General features: G+C 50.5%; 7 protein-coding genes across 7 annotated transcripts; 5 read left to right on the top strand and 2 right to left on the bottom strand.

Annotated features, from left to right (window-relative positions):
• Nucleotides 1-2,468: 2,468 nt before the first annotated feature.
• BDZ83DRAFT_741017 (family 2 glycosyl hydrolase) lies at nucleotides 2,469-4,949 on the top strand. Its single transcript, XM_060513079.1, has 5 exons — nucleotides 2,469-3,164; nucleotides 3,226-3,410; nucleotides 3,470-3,876; nucleotides 3,937-4,397; nucleotides 4,450-4,949. Exons 1-5 carry the CDS (start codon nucleotides 2,593-2,595, stop codon nucleotides 4,748-4,750), a joined length of 1,926 nt encoding a protein of 641 aa, XP_060365146.1. The 5' UTR covers nucleotides 2,469-2,592; the 3' UTR covers nucleotides 4,751-4,949.
• A 1,019-nt stretch (nucleotides 4,950-5,968) lies between these two features.
• Nucleotides 5,969-7,045, top strand: BDZ83DRAFT_792346 (uncharacterized protein; the record flags this gene model as incomplete). Its single annotated transcript, XM_060515754.1, has 1 exon — nucleotides 5,969-7,045. Exon 1 carries the CDS (start codon nucleotides 6,095-6,097, stop codon nucleotides 7,043-7,045), a length of 951 nt encoding a protein of 316 aa, XP_060365145.1. The 5' UTR covers nucleotides 5,969-6,094.
• A 1,468-nt stretch (nucleotides 7,046-8,513) lies between these two features.
• BDZ83DRAFT_577387 (CocE/NonD family hydrolase) lies at nucleotides 8,514-10,504 on the top strand (the record flags this gene model as incomplete). The annotated part of the gene is made up of 3 exons (XM_060505017.1): nucleotides 8,514-8,557; nucleotides 8,634-8,873; nucleotides 8,938-10,504. 3 exons carry the CDS (start codon nucleotides 8,514-8,516, stop codon nucleotides 10,502-10,504), a joined length of 1,851 nt encoding a protein of 616 aa, XP_060365144.1.
• A 60-nt stretch (nucleotides 10,505-10,564) lies between these two features.
• BDZ83DRAFT_777880 (uncharacterized protein) lies at nucleotides 10,565-13,443 on the bottom strand. The gene is made up of 5 exons (XM_060515491.1): nucleotides 13,112-13,443; nucleotides 12,050-13,018; nucleotides 11,722-11,988; nucleotides 11,511-11,655; nucleotides 10,565-11,448 (listed from the first exon to the last, which is right to left on the bottom strand). The coding sequence occupies exons 1-5, from the start codon at nucleotides 13,415-13,417 to the stop codon at nucleotides 10,712-10,714; spliced, it is 2,424 nt and encodes an 807-aa protein (XP_060365143.1). The 5' UTR covers nucleotides 13,418-13,443; the 3' UTR covers nucleotides 10,565-10,711.
• Nucleotides 13,444-14,538: 1,095 nt separating this feature from the next.
• Nucleotides 14,539-16,167, top strand: BDZ83DRAFT_719493 (uncharacterized protein; the record flags this gene model as incomplete). The annotated part of the gene is given in 2 exon segments (XM_060512179.1): nucleotides 14,539-16,092; nucleotides 16,102-16,167. Coding segments are annotated over 2 exon segments (1,620 nt in total).
• Nucleotides 16,168-16,293: 126 nt separating this feature from the next.
• BDZ83DRAFT_621092 (short-chain dehydrogenase) lies at nucleotides 16,294-17,890 on the bottom strand. Its single transcript, XM_060508234.1, has 5 exons — nucleotides 17,328-17,890; nucleotides 17,183-17,259; nucleotides 17,041-17,124; nucleotides 16,908-16,976; nucleotides 16,294-16,852 (listed from the first exon to the last, which is right to left on the bottom strand). Exons 1-5 carry the CDS (start codon nucleotides 17,525-17,527, stop codon nucleotides 16,452-16,454), a joined length of 831 nt encoding a protein of 276 aa, XP_060365141.1. The 5' UTR covers nucleotides 17,528-17,890; the 3' UTR covers nucleotides 16,294-16,451.
• Nucleotides 17,891-18,625: 735 nt separating this feature from the next.
• On the top strand, nucleotides 18,626-19,845 carry BDZ83DRAFT_621090 (uncharacterized protein). Its single transcript, XM_060508233.1, has 2 exons — nucleotides 18,626-18,737; nucleotides 18,812-19,845. The coding sequence occupies exons 1-2, from the start codon at nucleotides 18,688-18,690 to the stop codon at nucleotides 19,623-19,625; spliced, it is 864 nt and encodes a 287-aa protein (XP_060365140.1). The 5' UTR covers nucleotides 18,626-18,687; the 3' UTR covers nucleotides 19,626-19,845.
• Nucleotides 19,846-20,590: the final 745 nt, after the last annotated feature.

The following is a 20,590-nucleotide window of genomic DNA, read 5'->3' as shown; positions in this document are numbered from 1 at the left end:
AATCCTTTAGTGGAAAATACTTTAGAGTTGGTGACAGTTTCATTATGAGACGTGTTCATCCCCCTCAAGGCCACAAGGTGGCTCATGAGCTTGAATCGTGTTTGATGTTTCGCGAAGTCCGCATCCTAGTAATCCGAAACTTTCAGATCGTGGAGTGACTTATGCATCTTGCATCCACGTTTCGGCTAGCCATGTGTGTTCAGACGAAGCACGCTGATCAGACGGACCAGTCGAGATTGCGAAAATGAGGCGCGCTGCATCTGTTCGCAGAAGTTGCTGCAGGTTTCCGTCACCTCTCGCACGAGTCTAATTGTGCATGTAGATTTCCGTCATTGCCAAGCGGCTGCGTATGTGTGGTTTTGTTGCTATCTCACTGTTCTCTGCTCTACATGACATGAGAAGCGGTCTCAACTGAAGCGGCTGGAGAGGTTGAAGTATCGCTCACGATTTAGCCCAATACAATAATTACACCGATACAAATGCTTTGAGCTTAAGAATGACGGGGGCTTGCCCGAACACGACGCGTGAATCATTAATAGCTGTTGCAGATTGCGATTGCTCTTACGGCCGGATCTGAGCCATCTGAGCTTTGCGATCCAGATTGCTTGCGTGATCTCCACTGCAATTCGGTGTACAGTAATCTTCTCAGCGTGGCCACACATGTTCATCCGTACTGCACCTGCATCGACAGTCAAATATGATATGAAATCTAGGTTGAGTAACCGCTGAGAAACGTGCGGGGATGTGAGGTTGCAGCGATGGATGGGGTCAAGATGCATCGCGCAAGGGCATGGTTCCATCACTTCATTTGCGAGAGTTTGCCAGTATCATGCATCTCGGTCGACTTTTCACTGAAGCTCACCTTACGTAGTAGGGGGAAGACGGTCATGCCGTCTATTGCACCGGCACCCGAGACATACCACAAGACATGCATCTCACGTGTAAACCACAAGTACGCCGCCGATGGCGATGATCAGTCCCAGTCTCCAAGAGACCATTGGATCGCTTGAAGCAAAAAAAGAGGTCACCTGGATGGTTTCTCCTGTCGAGGTAGGTCCCAAGACATCTGGATCCAAGCCGATAGAGGGAAAGTGGGAAAATAAGACATTTGCCGTCGATCTCGAGCAGCCATCCCCGCATGCACGGTCCGGGGATTAAACAAGGTTCAGCCCCTCCCGCGACGAGGAGGAAAAAGGAGAGCCAGTCGGAAATACCCACTGTATCTACCGCTCCCCGCACTAGCGAGGAAGTGGAGGAAAGACGAGAGTCTTGGCTGGTGTCGTGCCTGTTGAGGTGCAGATGTCCGATGACTTAGAGTAGTAGCTTGAGATGGATAGATGAGGAGAAGGGGGTCAAGGTCTTTTGACCGCTTGTGATCTGGCAAGCGGTGACAGTTCGCCATGACAAGAACCGGACGACTTTTGGCGTTGCTTCTAGTCGAAAGGACCTGTCGATCACTCCTTCGTCCTAAGGACTAAGCTAGCATGATGCTCCAGACTCCCTCTCATCTACTCCGTAGCAGCTGCGCCTCATCAAGATGGGATCTTTTGGGTTAAGGTGGGAGAAGCGTAATGCCCGGTCAGGGTTTACAAACTTTCCATGGTCACACAATATCCGCACCGCTTCTCCTTTTCCGTATCCCATTTTTTGACGTCGTCGGCCACAGATGTCAGCCTAACACTAGGGGAAGCTTACGGCCCTTTCTGCTCGACATTCGAGAACAGACAAGATCGACCGTTGAGAGGTCTTGTGGCCAGCCATTTCCCCCTCTCCAGATGACCGCATCATGCAGCTATTTTGTGCCACCCATCGAAAGACTCCACGTGCCGCCCAATGGAAACAACCACACAGCTCGCATCGTGCAAAGACTAGAAGATTTTTTGGGCTTGTTTTCGAACAGCTCCTGTTCCTCTTACTCACATGCCATCGGACGATCCAACCAACCAACGCGACGTAGTAGCACTAGGGCGAATCCCGCATGTTCTTCCCCTCATGGCCAAGCAGGCCAAGACATGGGAAACTAAAAATTCTGTCGCGAACGCCAATTTCTCTAGTGCGGGGGAGCTAGGTAGTCTAGCTCACCGGCGCGCAACATTGCATTGTCTCCTTTTCTGAATGGCACGTCGCCGCGACTCGCGAGTGCCCAACCCCGAAAGCTAGGCTGCAAGGAACTTTCGAAAAGCTTGCGGTAGTTCCTCCTTCCCGCCGCCAAGTCAGGTCCAAAACCAGACCACTTGACTCAATGCCGAGATGTCCGGGAGTGGTGGAGAATCTGATGTGCGTGCTTGCCTTGCTTGACAAGCTGTGCGCCGGCCGCAGGTCTTAATACGAAGCTTATAAGTCAGTTGAATGTCAACGCTCGTCCCAAGAGCGAAGAAAGTTTAAATCTTACTTTCTCAAGCAGGATAGAAGTATAACAGGAGTAAACCCCCCCTGAATGCTTTGACCCCTCTTGTTCGCGTCTTATCCTTCGTTCTTTGCATCTTCTTCGAAGCTTCGTCGATAGCTTCCAGTCGACTAGTCCCTTTCTCCCTAAGGACTAGGAAGTTCTCTCACTCCTCCTCGGCGCGCGACTCTAGTCTTTCTTCCACGATGCGTTTTACGCGCTCATTCCTTTCATCCGCAGCGGCGGTGCTGTCACTCGCCGTCGCCGCCAACGCGCAAAATGCGACGACGACCGCCGGAGGCTCAGCGCCAACGGCCGGGACTGCGGAACCATACCAGCTCCAGACTCCGCCTCTTGACACAGACTGGACAGCGAAGGTCGGAACGAAGCCATGGCCGGAACACCCGCGCCCGCAGCTTCGCAGAGAGAATTGGCTCAATCTGAACGGCCTATGGACCTACAGGGCCGCCAGTAGCGACGACGACGTAAACCACCCGCCTACCAGCGCCGTGCTTGATCGCGAGATCCTCATTCCCTCGTGCATTGAGAGCGGGTTGTCCGGAATCCAGGAGCTTGGCGTCACTCACTTCTGGCTGGCGACAACATTCCAGGTGCCCAGCGGCTGGGGAAATCAATCGGTGATCCTCAACTTTGAAGCTGTCGACTACGAGGCGACGGTGTTCATCAACGGTCAGAAAGTTGGTTTCCACCGTGGAGGATACTTCCGCTACACGGTTGATGCGACACCATACCTCAATGCTGGAGGGGACAACACTTTGTGAGTGCTTCATTCCATCTTTTGATTTAATCGCTCTGGAAACTAACTCTGGGGCTTCTAGGCTGGTGTTTGTCTTTGATCCCACCGACGCGGATGGGTACGTCATCCCAATTGGCAAGCAGACGAGGACTCCTTCGCACATCTTCTACCGGTCATGCTCTGGTATCTGGCAGACGGTTTGGCTGGAAAGCACGCCGTCAACCTACATCACCAAGCTGGATCTTTCGGCTGACCACAACGGAAATGGTAAGAGGCACAGAGCTTCATTATATGAATGACTGGGTGTCATTGCTAACCTCCCGCAGTGAATGCGCTTGTTCACAGCTCCTCCAACACCTCATCGGAGGTTTCCATTGCGATCCTCGACACAGACGGTAACACGGTAGGAACAGGCACCGGCAACTCTGGAACAGCGTTTAACTTCACTGTGCCATCCCCGAATGCTTGGTCTCCGACAAACCCCAACCTGTACAACATCACCTTGAAGATGGGTAGCGATGAGGTCTTTAGCTACACTGGCTTCCGCACCATCTCACATGGTATCGTGGACGGCATTAACCGCCCGCTGCTGAACGGAGAGTTCATCTTCATGTTTGGAACCCTCGACCAGGGCTACTGGCCTGATGGACTTCACACTCCACCAAGTGTAGAGGCAATGACATATGACCTGAAGGTTCTCAAGAACATCGGAATGAACATGGTTCGCAAGCACGTATGTCTAATATCTGTCCAGTGCATCTTCTCTTCAAGGCCAGAGACTAACAACCCGTAGATCAAGGTGGAACCGGATCTGTTCTACCACGCCTGCGACACCCTCGGTCTGCTTGTCATCCAAGATATGCCAAGTCTGACAGCAAACTCGGCTCGTCTGCCCAACGCCGACCAACAAGCCGAGTTTGAGCGTCAGCTTCAGCTCATGATCGAAGAGCACAAAAGCTACACCAGCATTGTCACTTGGACCATCTACAACGAAGGTTGGGGTCAACTTAGAACACCACCCTACCCGGAGGCTAAACTTGTTGACGTCGTTCGCGGGATTGACCCCACGAGGCTCATCAACGCAAACAGCGGCTGGTTCGACCATGGCTCTGGTGACTACGCTGACAACCACCACTACGCTAACCCTCAATGCGGCACACCATTCTACTCTCTCGCCTCGCCTCCCTACGATAATAGGCGCATCGGATTCCAGGGCGAGTTTGGTGGCATCGGACACAACGTCTCGATTGAGCAGTAAGTCCAACCTGAAGCCCCAATTCGATCAGGTGAAACTAACACTACATAGTCTCTGGAACGTTCAGCAGGCAATCGACTCAATCAATGCCACTTACGAAATCAACGAAAACCTCGAAGCGTACAACTACCGCGGACGCGTTCTGCTGAGAGAGTTCCGCGAACAGGTCGAGATGTACGCCTGCAGCGGCGGCGTCTGGACACAGACAACCGACGTCGAGGGTGAAGTGAACGGTCTCGTCACCTACGATCGCCGCGTTCTCCGACCCGACCTCGCGCAGTGGCAGGTCGACATCAAGGCTCTCTTTGACGCTGCGAAGGCCCGAAGCGGTCCCGTCAATGGTACAATGTAAGCAGTGACGGCTACACATTGGTTTTTCCTTTCATTTCTCTTCTTTCACACACAAACTATTTGCAACAAAGCTTTCGGGAGATCTAGTAATGCTAAGCGTGGGATACCATAATGAATAGTCCGATCAGGGACGAGGGTCAAATAAGATTCGTTCAATCTGATTCCTGAACCGCATAAGTAATGACCGCCGATACGACGCTTTCATTCTGAGTTCGTTTGTACAACAGTGAAGCGCTGTTTCACGTCGCGTTCGACGCAGAGCGCGACGTCGACCATCATAAGCAAAAACTTGTGCTAGGTAGTAAGCTGTCCATCGGGACAAAGGCGCTGGCGTCTTGTACCGGGCGGCAATAGCACACTCCCATTGCTATTGCTCCGAGCAGTCGCTGTCGTGTTGACATGTCAAAGCCGAAAAACGAATCAAACTCTGCTGGTCGGATTCCATGGTTCGTAATGTTCTAGCACATTGCATCTGAGGCTGGCGTTTTAGACTGGGATAATGTACATATAGAACAGGCCGGTCTGGCACCGGCAAGGTTTAAATGAGTATGAAGTTGATGTCAATTGGTCTTTGATATTGCCGCCGTTTTTGTTTTTGGTAACCCCCAAGGCCTCGAAGATTTACCTAAGAAATTCTGGGTTGAAGCACACTTGTTTAAACCACTGGCCTTGTGTACAGAGTTTCATAGACCACGCATGAACACCTCAATTTTGCTGGCTGCGATTAGAAGCTATGGCAGAAGATGAGCTGCAGATAAAGTAGTTCTGCCATGGGGTGTGGCCTGTAATACGCTAGAGGCTTCTTGCGACTGGGTAATGGGTCAGTTGTGAAGGCTGATACCCACCCACGCCGAGAAGTTTGCCATTGAATACGGATCTGTCATCGTCTGACTTAGTGCACATTCCTCGAAGAATTACTAGAAGCAGTATCGGTGAAGCTAGTTGAGAAGCTTAGAAAGCAATTCCCGCTTTGCCGACGCATTTTGTAGGAGAAGAGAGCTTTGCTTTTAGAGAGTTCCAAGCGGAATTGACAGTTTGATTGTGTGTTCATCTTGTTCGCCCCACGGACGCCCTAGCACGAAGGTTAATAAACAATTGCAGGTCAGTTCATCAGTGCATTTGTGGGGGCGAAATAAAACCGAGTCGTGATACACTTAAATACGAAAACTCAAAGGCGCCGTGAGCCGGTGACTTGTCGAAACTCAGTAGAAATTAGGTAGGCGGAGGGAATCCAGACTGGCCGGTTGGCAAACATATAAATTCTTGGGCGGTCCCATGTTACCATTGGCGGGGAGTATCGTGACTTCACCTGCTTGATCGTCTCGACATACACTCTTTTTTCACAATGGCTCCTCTTTCGCTCTTTTTCTCGTCGCTCCTTTTCTCCGTTGCGCTCGGTGCGCCCGCCGCCTCCAGTAGCTCAAACCTGGGGAGAGACCTTTCTCTCGTTCAAACTTTCAAGCACAAGATCACCGTCGACCCGTCAGGAGTCACCAAGAACTGGACCGGAAGCAATGTCTGCAACTTCGACGGCTTCAGTTGCGCCAAGAACCCCAATACCGGAAACAACGCCTTGTCAGGGATCGATCTGAATGGGTTCGGACTTGAGGGCAAGGACCTTGTCCTCGATGGTTTCCTCGACAAGCTGACCGACCTCACCTTCTTCCACGCCAACAGCAACGGCTTCACGGGATCGCTTCCCAAGGATCTTTCGGCTCTCAAGTGGTTGTGGGAAATTGACGTCAGCAACAACAAGCTTTCCGGTCCTTTCCCGGCTGGCGTCTTCGACCTCGACTTGACCTTCCTCGATCTGCGGTTCAACGAGTTCTCTGGTCCCATCCCGAAGGAGGCTTTCAACCTCGACCTCGATGTCCTTTTCTTGAACGACAACAAGTTCTCGGGTAGCATTCCTAGCAACGTTGGCTCTTCCCCTGTCATTTACTTGACGTTGGCCAACAACAAGCTCAACGGATCCATTCCCAAGAGTATTGGAAACATGAAGAACGTTCAGGAGATTCTCCTCCTTGGCAATGATTTGTCCGGATCGCTTCCTAGAGATTACAACATCAAGAACCTTACCGTCTTTGACGCTAGCGATAATAAGTTGTCCGGATCAGTTCCCGAGGGACTGTGCAAGCTAGACACTCTGGGAGTCTTGAACCTCACCAGCAACAACTTCAGCGGAACTCTGGGACCGGCCTGCACTGCTCTGCTTAAGAACCATGTCCTTGATGTTACCAACAACTGCATTCAGGGTGTTAAGGGCCAGAAGCCCGCCAGCCAGTGCAACCACTAAGGAAACCTGGGAGAGGGATCTGTGGTTTACGGCATGAACGCACGTAACGAGCTTTTAGAAGGTTCTATTCTATCGTTAGCCACAGATAATATTATTACATAATGCCCCTACAAAGTCTCAGCTCCCAACGACGGGAATAGGCCGTCGTTGTAACAGTGATAGATGACAGATGACCCAACGAGTTCAGGAACCTAACTTTGTGTGATTAGTTGAAACATAAAGTAAACCCCAAATCTGATATGTGCTACCGCGAGTTAAGTATCGCAGTTCCCCATATTCCCCGCGCTGCGCAATCCGAAGCCGAGTGCTGCTGCCGAGATGCAAACTATCATCGGCCCCGCCAACCGGCGTCGGCCCCGCTACCCCACGATTTCCGATCCCCGCAATGTTCAGTCTGTTCTGGGGTTGTCTCATATCGCATGTGTCATTGGAGTCGGGAATTGCGGTGATAATATCGAAGTCAGAGGGCGAGAGCGAGACTCAATGCGCTACCATCGAAGTATATACTGAATACAAGTTGTCATTGAATCTATGGACATTCACTACAGATTCTCATGGACTCTTTTCAACTCTCGGACAACTAAAATTTTCTATCATTGATCGATAATTAAACAAACCCTAAAAGACATGGCTGATGTTGAACTTCTCAAGGCCGAACTGGCAAAGACCCATAGATTGGGAAAGTTCATCAAAGGTGAGATCTTAGTTACTGTCCAGATCCACGCGGAACGATACATGCCGTGTTTCTCTGAGATATTTGCTGATATCACCCACAGCTTGGGACCCGCAGGTAATGGGCGTCAAGGATGCGAATCCTCGTATCGTCAAAGATAACCATATCGTCTCGGACATGGATGTTGCCATCCCAGTCAGAGACGATACAATCCTGCGAGGCAACATTTACCGGCCTCGCCACCTTGAAGGCACGAAGCTTCCCGTGATCTTCAACTACAGCGTCTACAGTAAAGACGGCGCCACCGACATTGCAGTTTTCCCACCAAGTGCAGGCTTCGACAAAGCCCGTATCACCAAAGACTACGAGTTCGAAGCGGCGGATCCGGGATGGTGGTGTCCTCGCGGGTACATCGTTGCCAGCATAGATGCCAGGGGTTGTTTTCAGTCGGATGGCGACAAGAGTTACTACTCTCGAGATGTCGGAATCGATGGTAAGTGCCTATCTTGGTATCTTATAACATTATCTTTCAAAGAAGGACCATTTTTAAGCTGAACTATCCCGGTAGGATATGATCTTGTCGAATGGCTTGCCAAGCAGAGTTGGTCAAATGGCAAGGTTGCTTTGTATGGAGCCAGTGGCTATGCGATGGTGCTTTGGCTTGTAGCAGCTGAACAACCTCCATCCCTTGCGGTATGTGTTCCTGTCCCTGCTTCGGATCAATTCGAATCGCTAACCACCAAATGATGAAAGGCCATCATTCCAATCGACGGCATGACTGACATGTATCGTGAAATGGCTTTGAAAGGCGGAATTCCCGAAACCCAGTTCAGTGCCGTGTGAGTCTTCTTCCTCAATCAGAATATTCTTGAACTAGACCTTTCAGGAAGTGGAGCTAACTGAAAATGGTTGAAGCTATCCGTACTTCTTCAACTGGGGAAAGAATCTCGTCGAGGATACGACGGATGGGGCCAAGACGCACCCATACTTCGATGAATACTGGCAAAGCAAGATTCCAGCTCTCTCTCAGATCACAGCCCCGGCATACATCATTTGCGGATGGGGCGATCATGCTATACACAGTCGTGGGACACTCAACGCTTGGGAGAAGATCGCTTCTCAGGACAAATATCTCGAGATCCACCAGTACCAAAAGTCAGTCTTTCTCCACTGTCACCGCCAAAAGTAGCATCTCTGACCTTTGTGTGATGAATGGCAGATGGGAGTGGTCGGTTACTGAGGAGTCCTTGGCCCGTCAGAAGGCTTTCCTCGATCATCATCTGCTCGGGATATCGACAGAAATCCAGTACTGGCCCAAAGTTCGTTACACCATGAGGGAACGCTACTACACTGGAGAATGGCGATACAGTGACGCATTCCCAATTCCAGAAACCCAGTATACGCAGTACTTCCCGACTTCAAGCCTTGGCTTGAGCAAGGTTGCTCAGCGCGCGGAGAGCCATACATCATACGATGCGAGCGAGGGTGAAGTTGCCTTTGAGCTTCCTCTTCGAAACTCCCTTGAGTTTGCAGGCCATTCCAAGCTAAAACTCTGGGTTGAAGTGACTGATGGTGGCGATAACCTGGATCTTTTTATCACTCTGCGAAAGAAGGATAAAGACGGAAAGGATGTCTACTTCCCATGGATCACAGTCGTCGATACCGGCCCCATTGGTTTCGGTTGGCTTCGAGCCTCTCGACGCGAGTTGGATGAGACCGCCTCAACCCCATGGAAGCCAGTTCATCTCCATCGAAGAGATCTGGAGCCTCTCAAAGCCGGAGATGTGGTGCCTGTGGAGATCGAGATACAGCCAACGAGTTGTCGATTCCGGGCGGGAGAGCGACTTAGCCTCGTAGTCTCTGGACACGACTACGGCAAGTACCCGCCAGGTGCTCCTATCCCCAGGCATAATTCCACAATCAACAAAGGACGCCATGTCATCCATTTTGGCGGAAGATACGACTCACATCTGTTGTTGCCCGTTATCCCACCGGTCAAGGAAGCGTATAGCCAAAAGAGGCCCCTCGTCAAGATGACCATTGCCTGCAGACGGATCCCCGGTTGGGCGGAAGACAAATTTCTCGAGGAATACACAAGCGTCCATGCTGCAATGACGAAGCACATCTCCGACGTGGTTCCCATCCTCCGGAACTACACTCAGGCTGTCGCACTCCCTCATTCCAGTGTCCCAGGCCTACCGAATGGAGGTCTGGAACCGTGGGATGCCGTGACGACCCTCGGGTGGACGTCACTGAAAGGTCTCTGGGGCTCATTCCAAGCTCCCGAGTACAAAGCTTCTGCTGGCACACACGAATTTGCAGACACTTCAGCACAGACTGGCATTCTCAGCCAAAGTTTCGCAGAGAGCCTGTTTGACCCCATTCTCTTTGAGAAGCGTGGGACCAAAGCAGCATTGCTTCTGGTCTTTCTAGCGAAGTCTCAAGACGCGACCTACACCGAAAACGACCTTACTAGTCGAGCAGCGTCCATCACAGAACTCGGAGCCGGTACATCTTTGATGAGATATGTCCTCAACCGGGAAGTCACCCCCGAAGATACTGCCAGTTTCTTCGCCGGAACGCCTTTTGCCACTTCCGACTGGCATACGATGGCTGCTTTCGAGCAGTACTGGTTCCCAGACCGAGCCTCCGCGGCAAAATTCCTAAGCGACAAGAACAAGCTAGAGACCCTCTTCAAGAAGTTGCCAAAGTCTTTGGACACAGAGAAGTCTTTTGCGGTGATCGGAGAGGAAAATATTGTGGTGAAGAAGGATTTGGAGTTCTAGCTTTACTATGATTACCGTAAGGCACCGTGAGAACCGAAGCATGCGTAATCTACGAATTGACTCCAGGACTTGAACTGGTGATAGTGATGATCTTTGAATAGTATAACACTTTTAATCCCATTACCTAGCAATACAAGAGCTTCCTGATAGTGACAAAGATTTCATGACGAAAGGGCGGCAAATGGAGACCTTAAGCAAGAGTGACTATCATCGTATTCCACGGTTCGACCTCCATTGCGCCCTCATCACCATGCTTACAGCCAGACCCAGAGACCAGCCCGACTTCCGAGTCAAAATCCGCACACTCTCTTGAACCAAACGCTTGGATGCACGTTCATCATTCAAATCTCCAATGCCCGCCACGTATAGCCGGAAGTCAAAGTCCACTGAAAGCCATTGAACCAAGGCCTCTTGATGATTTGGTTTATCAAGACGAAGAGTTCTGAGAGCGCTCGTCTGATGCCTGTTGAAAAGAGTGTGAATCCACATGGAGAGTGTGGCGTACAGCAAGGCATTATTCTCATGGTGTCCACAAGTGGGATAATTCCGTATATACGAGAATAATCTGGCGGCATGATAAACAATCACACGCGCCTTTGCCTCATTCTGGCGGAGCCATAGAGCAAGTCTCCGGTCTGCAGCTTCTCTAACTTGGGGGCTAACACCCCAGCCAGAAAATGCAGTGAGTACTCGTAAAGGCATATGGAGAAGGAGGCTGAAAGCGTGATTGTGCTGGAGTGTGATTCTTTGTATTTTGTCGGTTGGCGGCTGTATGTCTTCGTCGCTACGCAAGACTTCAAGGTAGTGAATAGCGTCTTGATTGTTTGCGGAGTCTCGATACACGGCAAAAGTAAAGAAGAGCCTATTCAAGCTACTCAAGCCTTGCGGTACCTTCTCGTCACGCCGAAAGTGTATAAGGTGTTCTCGAAGAAGGCTGTCATTGGCTAAATCTTACCGGTTAATAGCCATCCTGTTCAATATCTGCGGCGTACGGGGCATTGCTCACTTGGTGATCTGGAGGCTTGATCTGCCCATAATCCTGCAGAACTCGACGCCCAGAGTCCTTCGTCAGACGGCAGCGGAAGTAGTAGGAGATCGGTGGGTATAGTCGGAGGTAAGTCAAAGAACAAGCCCAGCTGACCGTCCAAGAGCTTGAGATTAATTGCGGTGTCAGCGATTACGCGCTTACAGATTGGAAATGGAATTTGTAGAATTACCCATGAGAGATGCACAAGTCTTCTTTTGCTTTCCGCGCAAATCCATCTTTTCCAATTGGCTGGTAGGGGTGCAAAACCCTCGGGGAGTGACTGAGATTCGCTGAAGTAGCCTGCTCGTCGGCAAAGTGTCGCGAGTAAAGACATGTTTCTTTGGGCGTGTTCGGCGAAAGACATGCTTCCAGAAAACATCAACCCTATCTGACTCAGTAATACAGCTTGTGTCAAGCACAACTCTGAAGCCGCATCCGGCTCAGGGTCAAGGTCCAACTGTATAGGTTGTTAGTATAGACTGCCTTCTGTGCACCCATAGGCTTCGCCTTGAACTTACACAAAGATTGATCGAGCGCCGCAGAAGCTCTTGCAAGAGAAAGACATCACTTATTGTGCCAAACTTCGAAAACCCGCACCCTGTCGCCTCAACGGCGAGAAGTAGTATCCAATGAACGTGCTCTGGGTCGAAAGTTTTTTGATGGAGCAAAGGCCAGATAGGGTGGTAGTGCTCGAAATGAGATTGGATGTATACGTCAATGGCCTGTTGAGATGGAAATGACTTATCCGTGAATGCTTTGCAGTAGTCTGTGTCCGCATTTAGCTTTGTAAACTGTGTTTGGAGGATCGAGTAAGCATGCGGGCTTAAGCTCGGAACATGGTCGTAGGCTTCGAGATCCCAGTCCTCATTTTCATCGACACCTTCGGGATGAAAGGGAGAACCTGCAATTCGACTGAGATCTTCGAGGCCATGGGTAACGAAGTGCTTCTTTCGACGGGTCTGGTTCTGTTCAATCTCTGCGGAGTCGTCGTAATCTCGACTGAAAGCCGATGAACGCCTAAAAGCATTCGCAAAAGTAGAAGAAAGTTGAGAGTGATTAGTAAAAATCGCCCTTGGGGTATCTTCCGATAAAAGAGAAGTTGGCGTAGGTTCTTGTACAGCTGTTTCTGACACTGCGCCATCTACTTCTGCATGGACAGAACAATCCCGGGCTTCTTCACGTCTTTCATTCGATGCATGTTCCGAGATAAGCTGAGTTCGCAAGCCCTCTTCATCAGCCATGGAGGCGGCCCTGGTGGTTTCTTGTGTCCCCAACTCATTGTTCAGAATATCATCCCAGCTCAGCCATGCATTAGCTGTCGAAAATGGAAAGTACCATTGACTTGGTGTGCAAAATAGCGGATCCAGCTCCAATTGGAGGCCATCTTGGTTCCAGAGAGCAGCTTGGAAATTGTCTCTGGCATCTGGGCCTGGGTCTGGGCCTTGATATAGCTGTTCTTGCGAGTTTCCCACTTGAGGCTCTGGCAACTACAAACTCGTGTAAGTTTTGCCGCAGACTACTGTTCCTCCGCTCCACAAAAGGGGTTTCATGGAGGAAGTAACAAGGCGGTAGTCACTTACAACCTCGGTTCTATTGATCGTTGCAATCTGATTAGGAAGACCCGATGAGCTGAATCCATCAAAGACTTCCCCGGTATCAGATGCTGGCGCCCGAAAATCCTGGAAAGAGTCAGGGTTGCGCCGGTCGTCAGTTGCATAAAGACAAGAACGATTTCTGGATTGGCATCTGGCGCAGGGGTTGGCACCATCACAACGCTGTTTCGAGCGCGCACAGTGCTGGCAAGCTTTAGGAACGCAAACTCTGCGAGTTTTCCTCGGAGTATCGGAGCCTGTGGGTGGTGAGTCGACGTCTACATGACTCTGCATGTGGCGCTGAAGAGAGTCTCTGCCGGGGTTGAAGATCAGCCACTTGATTGCCGCTATGTCTCATCAACAGGGCGACTGTGCACCTAGCAACCTGGTGGCATACGAGACTCGTGTCGCTCGAAACATCTTACCTTCGGGCAAAGCTAGCGGTGCATGTCGGACACGCAAAAGGGCGCACGCCGAGATGACGAAGAACGTGGCGGTTGAGATGCTCCGTGCGGCGGAATTCGGCTTGACAGATGTCACATTTCAGAGCCATGGTCTTGCTTCAACCCCGTCGGAAGCAGGACAAGTAGAATACAGACGTGATTTGTTACCACACTGAGTCTCCAACCTGTTATGGAGTTATCACCGGTGGTTGTTGAGGCAGGCTGGTGTCGTAGGAGGCTGTGGGGTAGTTGCAACAAAGAGCTCGAGTGTTTTTCGGAGGCTGCGGGGGACTCTGATAGCTCTATATACCCCTCTCGGAATAGAGAATCGCGGGGACAGAGTTTGTGGGGGCGGCATCTAACGCGGATGCAAGAGACGGCCCGAGTCAACTACAAGCGTGCCTGATCTCGATTTGGCCGAATGAAAAGATCGGCTTCTATGAGTTGTCCGTCGCCGATTTGCGATGTAGCATTAGAGACTTATACCAGCGATTCATGTTGCAGTCGCCCATCCATAGAGGATGCACCCTGGTCACCTATCGACGCGTCGACCCTCATGCCACCAGTGAGGAAAAGGTCGTCCATTGGCTCTACGCCACTTGTACTGAAAGACAACTCAGGTACAGCTTTACCAAGCGCTCCGAAGTTCTAGACAAGGTATTCGTGTGTCAAAATTGGTGGAGAAATGTGTAAAGCACCTTAAGATTGCAACAACTCGGGCGACAACATAAACCATTGGCCCCGTTCCTCCAGGGTACTGGGACTAATCTAATGTAAATGTACTGACTATAAAGGCAACTCATGATGCCATACGTTCTCTTAAATATTCCATGCTATACTCCTCTATCTTACTTCGCTTCGTCCTTCTGTCACCTTACTTCAACGCAAGTCGAATATTAGGACATTATCAGTGCCATTAGCCGATAGCTCCCCCTCACTTGGAAGACTCACCCACCGCGCTCCTTTTTCACCATGGCCATCGATTTCTCCAAGGTGGGAAGATTTACCTCCTCGCCAGCCATGACCGAATGGGACATCATTGTCGTGGGATCCGGCCATAATGGCTTGACCGCAGCCGCTTACCTCGCGGTGGCTGGAAAGAAAGTCCTTGTCCTCGAAAAGGCTTCTTACCCCGGGGGTGGTGTGGCCAGCCTCCAGATGGCTGAGCCAGGGTTCATCAGCGAACGTCACAGCGCCATTCATCAAATGATTCTCGCAAACCCCATGATCACGCACGATGAACTTGGTTTACAGTCTCGGTACGGCCTCCGTTACAAGCAGCTAGATCCGTGCTACGCCATAGTCATGGAAGACAAGGTCCTACCCATCTACAGAGAACGTCACAGGACCGTCGATGCCATTCGAGAGTTTTCGTCGGAAGATGCCGATGCTTACGATGTCTTTGTGGACAAATGTCGACAAGTCACCGAGCTTTTGATGCCTTCTATGTTCGAGCCTCCCCGCGACATGTCAGCAGATATTGCTAGCAGCCCGTCAGCCGAAGAAATTGCCATGGCATCAACCAGCTCCTCATTGGAGATCATCCAGAGATACTTCAAGAGCGAGGTTCTCCAAGTTGCGCTACTGAGATTCGTAACTGAGATCCAGCTCGCTCACCCAAAAACGACTGGCACAGGCTTGATGGCCTACCTGGCCTTTGGACTTCTCGACATCTATGGCCTTTGTGTCCCCGAGGGCTCTGGATCTGTATGGACAGAATCTGTCATTCGTTGTCTCAGAGACCACGGCGGCGACGTCAAGTTGGACACAGAAGTCATCAAGGTCATAACGGAAGGCGAACGCGCCGTTGGAGTCAGAACTCGTTTTGGGGAGTTGCGGGCGAAAGAGGCCGTCATCGGCCAAATCCACCCTCACAACCTTGGGCATCTTGTCGATGGAATCGACCCGTCAGTCATATCAGCCGCCTCAAATACCCGCACCTCTGATTTCAGTCTGCTCGTCGTTCACGCCGCTCTCGAACGCCCTCTCAAGTTCAAAGCAGGGACAATCGCTGACAAGGCTGTCATGAACACTTGCTGCCCCGGCAACCTCAAAGACCTGATCCAGAGCTACGACGAAATGAATCAAGGAATTCTCCCAAAGAACATCATGATCGGAGCCTCTTGTATCAGCTCAGGTGACGAGACTCGCTGCCCGCCAGGCAAGTCGCTGCTGCACTGTGTTGTCATGTGCAAGGCAGAGCCTGCTGACGGCGGTTGGGCTGCGTGGGATCGTATCAAGGACGACTGGGTGCAGAGGGTCTTCTCGTACTTTTCCAAGTACTTGGAAAACTTTACTCCCGATATTGTTCGCTCCTATCATGTAGTTGCTCCTCCGGATCACCAGTCCGACAGCGCAAGTTTCCAACGTGGCGATATTGCCGGTCTTTCCATGGCGGCAGACCAGATGGGAATCAACCGACCTACACCTGCCCTCGCTCAGTACCGTGTGCCTGGAATTAAGGGTCTGTACCTCGCCGGACCTTTCATGCACCCAGGTGGAGGTGTCTGGGGTGGTGGTCGTCCGGTAGCTAAGAGAGTGCTCGAGGATCTTGGAATCGACTTCGATAAGAAATTTGTGCACGGCAGCTCGCGTCTGTGAAGGTGTTCAGGTCAAGTATCATAGGATAACAGCGGTCTGAAGAGGATCTACGGGCATTTGCACAATGAGAAGGGCGTGAGGGGTGACTGCGCATCGAAATAATTAAGTCGATAGGCTGTAGTTTATGGCCAATTATCTATACAATTGTCAAATAGAGCCTACCCATGAACTCATCAATGTCATTTCTGTGGTATGAGAAGAGTCATGGATATTGAGCGCGTTCTATTCTCTCTACCGCTTCTAATAATAACCCCGAACTCCGCGTCTTCTTGACGTACGGTCGCTCAAGGCAAGACATACCCGCCGTCAATAAGGACATCGCTACCAGTCATGTAGGTAGAAGCATCGCTCGCTAGATAAAGGTACAGGCCCTTAATCTCCTTGGTGTGGCCTTGTCTACCCAGAGCTGCCATGCGGTATGCTTCTTGCAAAGCATCTGGGCCAGCGCCCATCTTGGTGTCGAAGAAGCCTGGAGATACAATGTTGACACGGGCAAACTCTCTCCACTCGCGGGCTAGGGACTTTCCAAAGTGCGTGACGTACGCCTTGGTGGCGTTGTAGACGGGTTGGTCAACAGGGACGTTGACGATATGGCCGCTCATGCTCGAAGTGATGATGAGATTGCCGAAGCCTTGGCTCTTGAAGACTTCACCAGCATACTTGGAGCAGTACACAATTCCGTCCACTGAAAAAAGTGTTAGCGGAGTAATTCCTGACTTTGATTTCTTCGCTTAACGTACCATTTACCGACATCTGTTTCCTGTATTCGTCCAGGGTTTGCTCCAGAATGGGCTTTGAAATGGCCATGCCTGCCGTGAATTTAGTCACAACTCGACTAGAACTAAAGCTTGTGCCGACCACGGTATCACTCACCAGCGTTGGCAACAAACACATCAATCTTGCCAAAGTCATTCAAAACCTTGGCAATAGTCTCTTGAACCTGGTTGGAATCGGACACTAGGTGGATGTCAGCCTCCATGCTCCTACTATCAGCTCAACCATCTGGTAAACTAACCATCCACCTTGTAAGCCGAGGTCTTGACGCTGTGTGTGCTTGCTAGATCTTGTGCCTTTTGGATGGCAGCGTCATTTCTGTGACGTCATTAGTCATTGAACCGCTCCAAATAAGAGGCAGTATGCCAGTTGAGATCTTCTCTTACGAGTTGTACCACAAGGCAACATTGCCGCCGGCCTCAGCCATGGCCTCAGAAACAGCATAGCCAATACCGTCGGCAGCACCGGTGACCACGATAACTTTGCCCGTCACTCGTAACTGGTCTAGGACGTTAGATGGTGTGTTGGGGAACGGGCGAGGGAAGCCCTCCCGGGACTTTGCGCAGTCTTCAGTGGACATCGACATCTTGGCCGTATAATTTGCTGTTTTTAAGGACTTGTGAATAACAATATGGTTGAATTAGGAATCAGCACAACGTATGAGTTGTGAAGCTGCGATCTTTATTTGAAAGGACCAACACCACAGATCTCCGCATCGGTGCGCTGTCGTCCGAAGGCGGGGACATTTGGTGGGGGTTCTTCGGTCCACTGGCACTGGATCATTGGGGCGGGTGTGCGCCGTCGGCCGGTCGAATCCCGGCCGGAGGCTTTATCGCAGCATTTCAGGTCTTCTGGAGATGTGTCAGAAATACCAATAGGCTGCCCTCAAATCTGGCAGATGGCTCAAGCCTACAGTAAACCGGCTCTGTGATATTCGACCATGTTTAGCTTTCAACACTGACTTATTGACAAGTGCTTCGGTGCTCTGCCAGGAACATCGAACCGCTCTCCTCCAATTGGCTCTACTCCTTGCGAAGATCTGCGCCGGCTCCATCACAGATCCCGCCATCAAGGTTACCATGACGGGCGACTGAGACTTAATTGGATTTTTCGATTTGGGAATCAACTTCACAACTTGAGGATATCAGTGCAGTAGAAGCATCTACCGCCTGTTGAGCTGTGTTTACAACCGTTTCATGGCAACCTCGCAATATCAAGGATGTTACCTGTTGACATGACTGGTTTCCCATGGCTCAATGCAGCATGTCTAACTTCAAGGTAGATCACAAATCACGAACGAACCTATGCGAGTTGAAACCTTGTTCATCTGTTTGCTGGCTCCCCACCTTACTCGTCCCTATCCCCGGGAGCCTCGAATCCGACGTAGAACATCCCTTGATAGTTCAGATGAAACTCTTTGCGAGGAAACCTTCATGATCAAACGGTTATTATCACTATTCGTGAGGAAGGAAGGGGTGATTTTGAAGAGTAACTGGATGAAAAGATATATGACCTTGGGGCTGCTGTTCCCACATTACCGTCAGTAACCAACATTCTTTGTCCTATCTAGGTCGCCTCATAGAGTGAATTGAACCATCAATAGCAGTGAAGATGGAGTTAATCTTCCACTTTCAGCGCACCCTGACGCTAGCGCTTCTCCTTCTCCTCAGTGGTGTTCAGTGTCTACCACAGCAGACAGGTGGAGAGTCTCCTGCCGACAGAGCGAACAAGATACCCCAAGGTATTATGCCCGCAAAGGATGGTTCGATTATTCTTGATACTACAGAGACAATCAAGTAAGTGAAGATTGAAAAGAAATAAAATCTGCCGTGCACTTTCAACGGAGCAAGCGCTAAATTTTTTGAGTCAGCAACTTGAAAATCCGCTTCCGCATCAGTGGTCCGGCAGGGGAATTTACAACGGCAAGCAAGGTACCCGGAGGCGGCAAGACAACAGGCGCGAAGGGCAACCTCGGGCTTCACGTCCTGCTACACGGTGACAGCGGCTCATCTTTCTTTGAAATGCCAAATCAAGGCGTAAAAAACAATCTGGCGGGTGTCACAGTACTTTCTCCGGACAGAAACCTCCACTGGGGAGGGGGTTCTGGGTTCAATCGCACAGACGGCGTGGCGCACGCTCAAGCAGTGAACGATCTCGTCTTCCAGACCCTGCCAAAGTACATGGCCTTCAACTCCTCTAATGTCTTCTTCTCTGGGATTTCAGGCGGATCCCTTCTGCTTTCTGGATACTTCATGCCAGCGCATATGGGTAACTTCGCCGGGAATGGAGTGATGCTTGGCTGCGGTGCCATGGAACCCCGCGTCGAAGTATCGCAGTCCTCTCGCGACGCTCTTATGAAAACTCGACTTCACTATCAAAGCACCCAGAAGGAGCTTCAGCACCTGCAAGGATCAATCTCGGCTACCATGAAGGCGTACGAAAAGGTTGTCAAGGACAAGGGAATGAAGACAGAAGCAATCAACAAGCTTCAGACAGCCAACAATACGCCAGTGGGAGGCCATTGTCAATTTGATGAGAAGGGATTTGATTCCGGAATCCAGCTCATTGCTGACAACTATGCTGCGATAATGCAAGGAGGAAACGGCGAAGTGCCAGGCATTGGAAATGTGCTGAAGGGTGTTTCCGGCCAGGAACTGAAGTTTTCGGATGGTGGTGCCCCTTGAGCAGGCTGAGCCAATTTTCTAGGGGCGAGACGAATACGTTTCTGTCTGGCGAAGTCTCAGAGCTTTGATCAATGTCTTCATGGGAACTACCAAACCGACACCTAGTAGTATTTATTGCCTGGTGATTCGTGAAGGATCTGGCATTTGTGGATTCTTAGGTGCACAATGTAACCTGACGTAACTGCAAAATTCTAGTTGGATATGATCAAGAAAGCAGAGATGTTGCGGCCACCCGGGCTTCTTTTATGTTTCGGTATAAGATCATGGTAATCTAGCATAACTTACTGAATAGTAATCTGAGAAGGTAAAGTCAAGTTGAACCCAAATGAATCCAGTCGATAGCGAATCGACATTTGTTGCTCCAATCCATCGAGTTGATCAGTTGGCCCATCTCGCCACGAAGCCAGCCATTGGTGTTGGCCCAAGTGCTGCATAATTTTCCACCTTTTTTCAAGATTGCTTCCTACCACTTCCCAGTCCCACAGACAATTTCTTGTAGCGTGTGACCACGCAATTTCTTTTGTTTGAGATTCCAGCCTTTCATCTATGTAACTAGAAGGGCCTGAATATTCATGATTCTGCTCCATGTGCGGAAATAATTTCAACACGTGAGCAATGGCCTCCATAACCCCCATGACATTACTCCGTTGAGGCAACATTTTGTTTTCGAACCTGTTGAATGCTTTCGACCAGCCTTTCTGCATCTCCACGGATGACCAAATTCCAAAAAAGGACTCATCCTCACATTGAATCGATTGGGACATGACATGTAAGAGGTCGCTTGTTATGTCGGCCCATTCTTGAAAACCCTTCAATATTTCTTCGTCCAAAACCGAAAGCTTTTCCGCATCGATAGCTTTGTGGGCGCGTTGTCTCGTCTTTGGTAGCAGCGACCACAGAAGAGTTAGGAGGGATTCCGATGACCTCAGCATACAACCTTTGTATACAAAGGCCTGTAAAGACCT

Source organism: Colletotrichum acutatum, assembly GCF_030867785.1.
Source record: "Colletotrichum acutatum strain CBS 112980 chromosome Unknown BDZ83scaffold_45, whole genome shotgun sequence".
In the NCBI taxonomy this organism is placed as follows: Eukaryota; Fungi; Ascomycota; class Sordariomycetes; order Glomerellales; family Glomerellaceae; genus Colletotrichum; species Colletotrichum acutatum.
This window is presented reverse-complemented; position numbering and strand designations above follow the sequence as displayed.

What these genes read in the sequence shown, in the direction of transcription:
- BDZ83DRAFT_777880 (XM_060515491.1), bottom strand. Translation starts at nt 13,417, where the DNA reads ATGCAGAGTCATGTAGACGTCGACTCACCACCCACAGGCTCCGATACT. An exon ending in CGATCAATAGAACCGAGGTT is followed by an intron (nt 13,019 to 13,111) that starts GTAAGTGACTAC and finishes ACGAGTTTGTAG; the next exon opens with TTGCCAGAGCCTCAAGTGGG. An exon ending in GACTTGTGCATCTCTCATGG is followed by an intron (nt 11,656 to 11,721) that starts GTAATTCTACAA and finishes ATTAATCTCAAG; the next exon opens with CTCTTGGACGGTCAGCTGGG.
- BDZ83DRAFT_621090 (XM_060508233.1), top strand. Translation starts at nt 18,688, where the DNA reads ATGCCCGCAAAGGATGGTTCGATTATTCTTGATACTACAGAGACAATC. An exon ending in GATACTACAGAGACAATCAA is followed by an intron (nt 18,738 to 18,811) that starts GTAAGTGAAGAT and finishes TTTTTGAGTCAG; the next exon opens with CAACTTGAAAATCCGCTTCC.
- BDZ83DRAFT_741017 (XM_060513079.1), top strand. Translation starts at nt 2,593, where the DNA reads ATGCGTTTTACGCGCTCATTCCTTTCATCCGCAGCGGCGGTGCTGTCA. An exon ending in GCTGGAGGGGACAACACTTT is followed by an intron (nt 3,165 to 3,225) that starts GTGAGTGCTTCA and finishes TGGGGCTTCTAG; the next exon opens with GCTGGTGTTTGTCTTTGATC. An exon ending in GGCTGACCACAACGGAAATG is followed by an intron (nt 3,411 to 3,469) that starts GTAAGAGGCACA and finishes AACCTCCCGCAG; the next exon opens with TGAATGCGCTTGTTCACAGC.
- BDZ83DRAFT_621092 (XM_060508234.1), bottom strand. Translation starts at nt 17,527, where the DNA reads ATGTCGATGTCCACTGAAGACTGCGCAAAGTCCCGGGAGGGCTTCCCT. An exon ending in CTCGGCTTACAAGGTGGATG is followed by an intron (nt 17,125 to 17,182) that starts GTTAGTTTACCA and finishes ACATCCACCTAG; the next exon opens with TGTCCGATTCCAACCAGGTT. An exon ending in GAAACAGATGTCGGTAAATG is followed by an intron (nt 16,853 to 16,907) that starts GTACGTTAAGCG and finishes CACTTTTTTCAG; the next exon opens with TGGACGGAATTGTGTACTGC.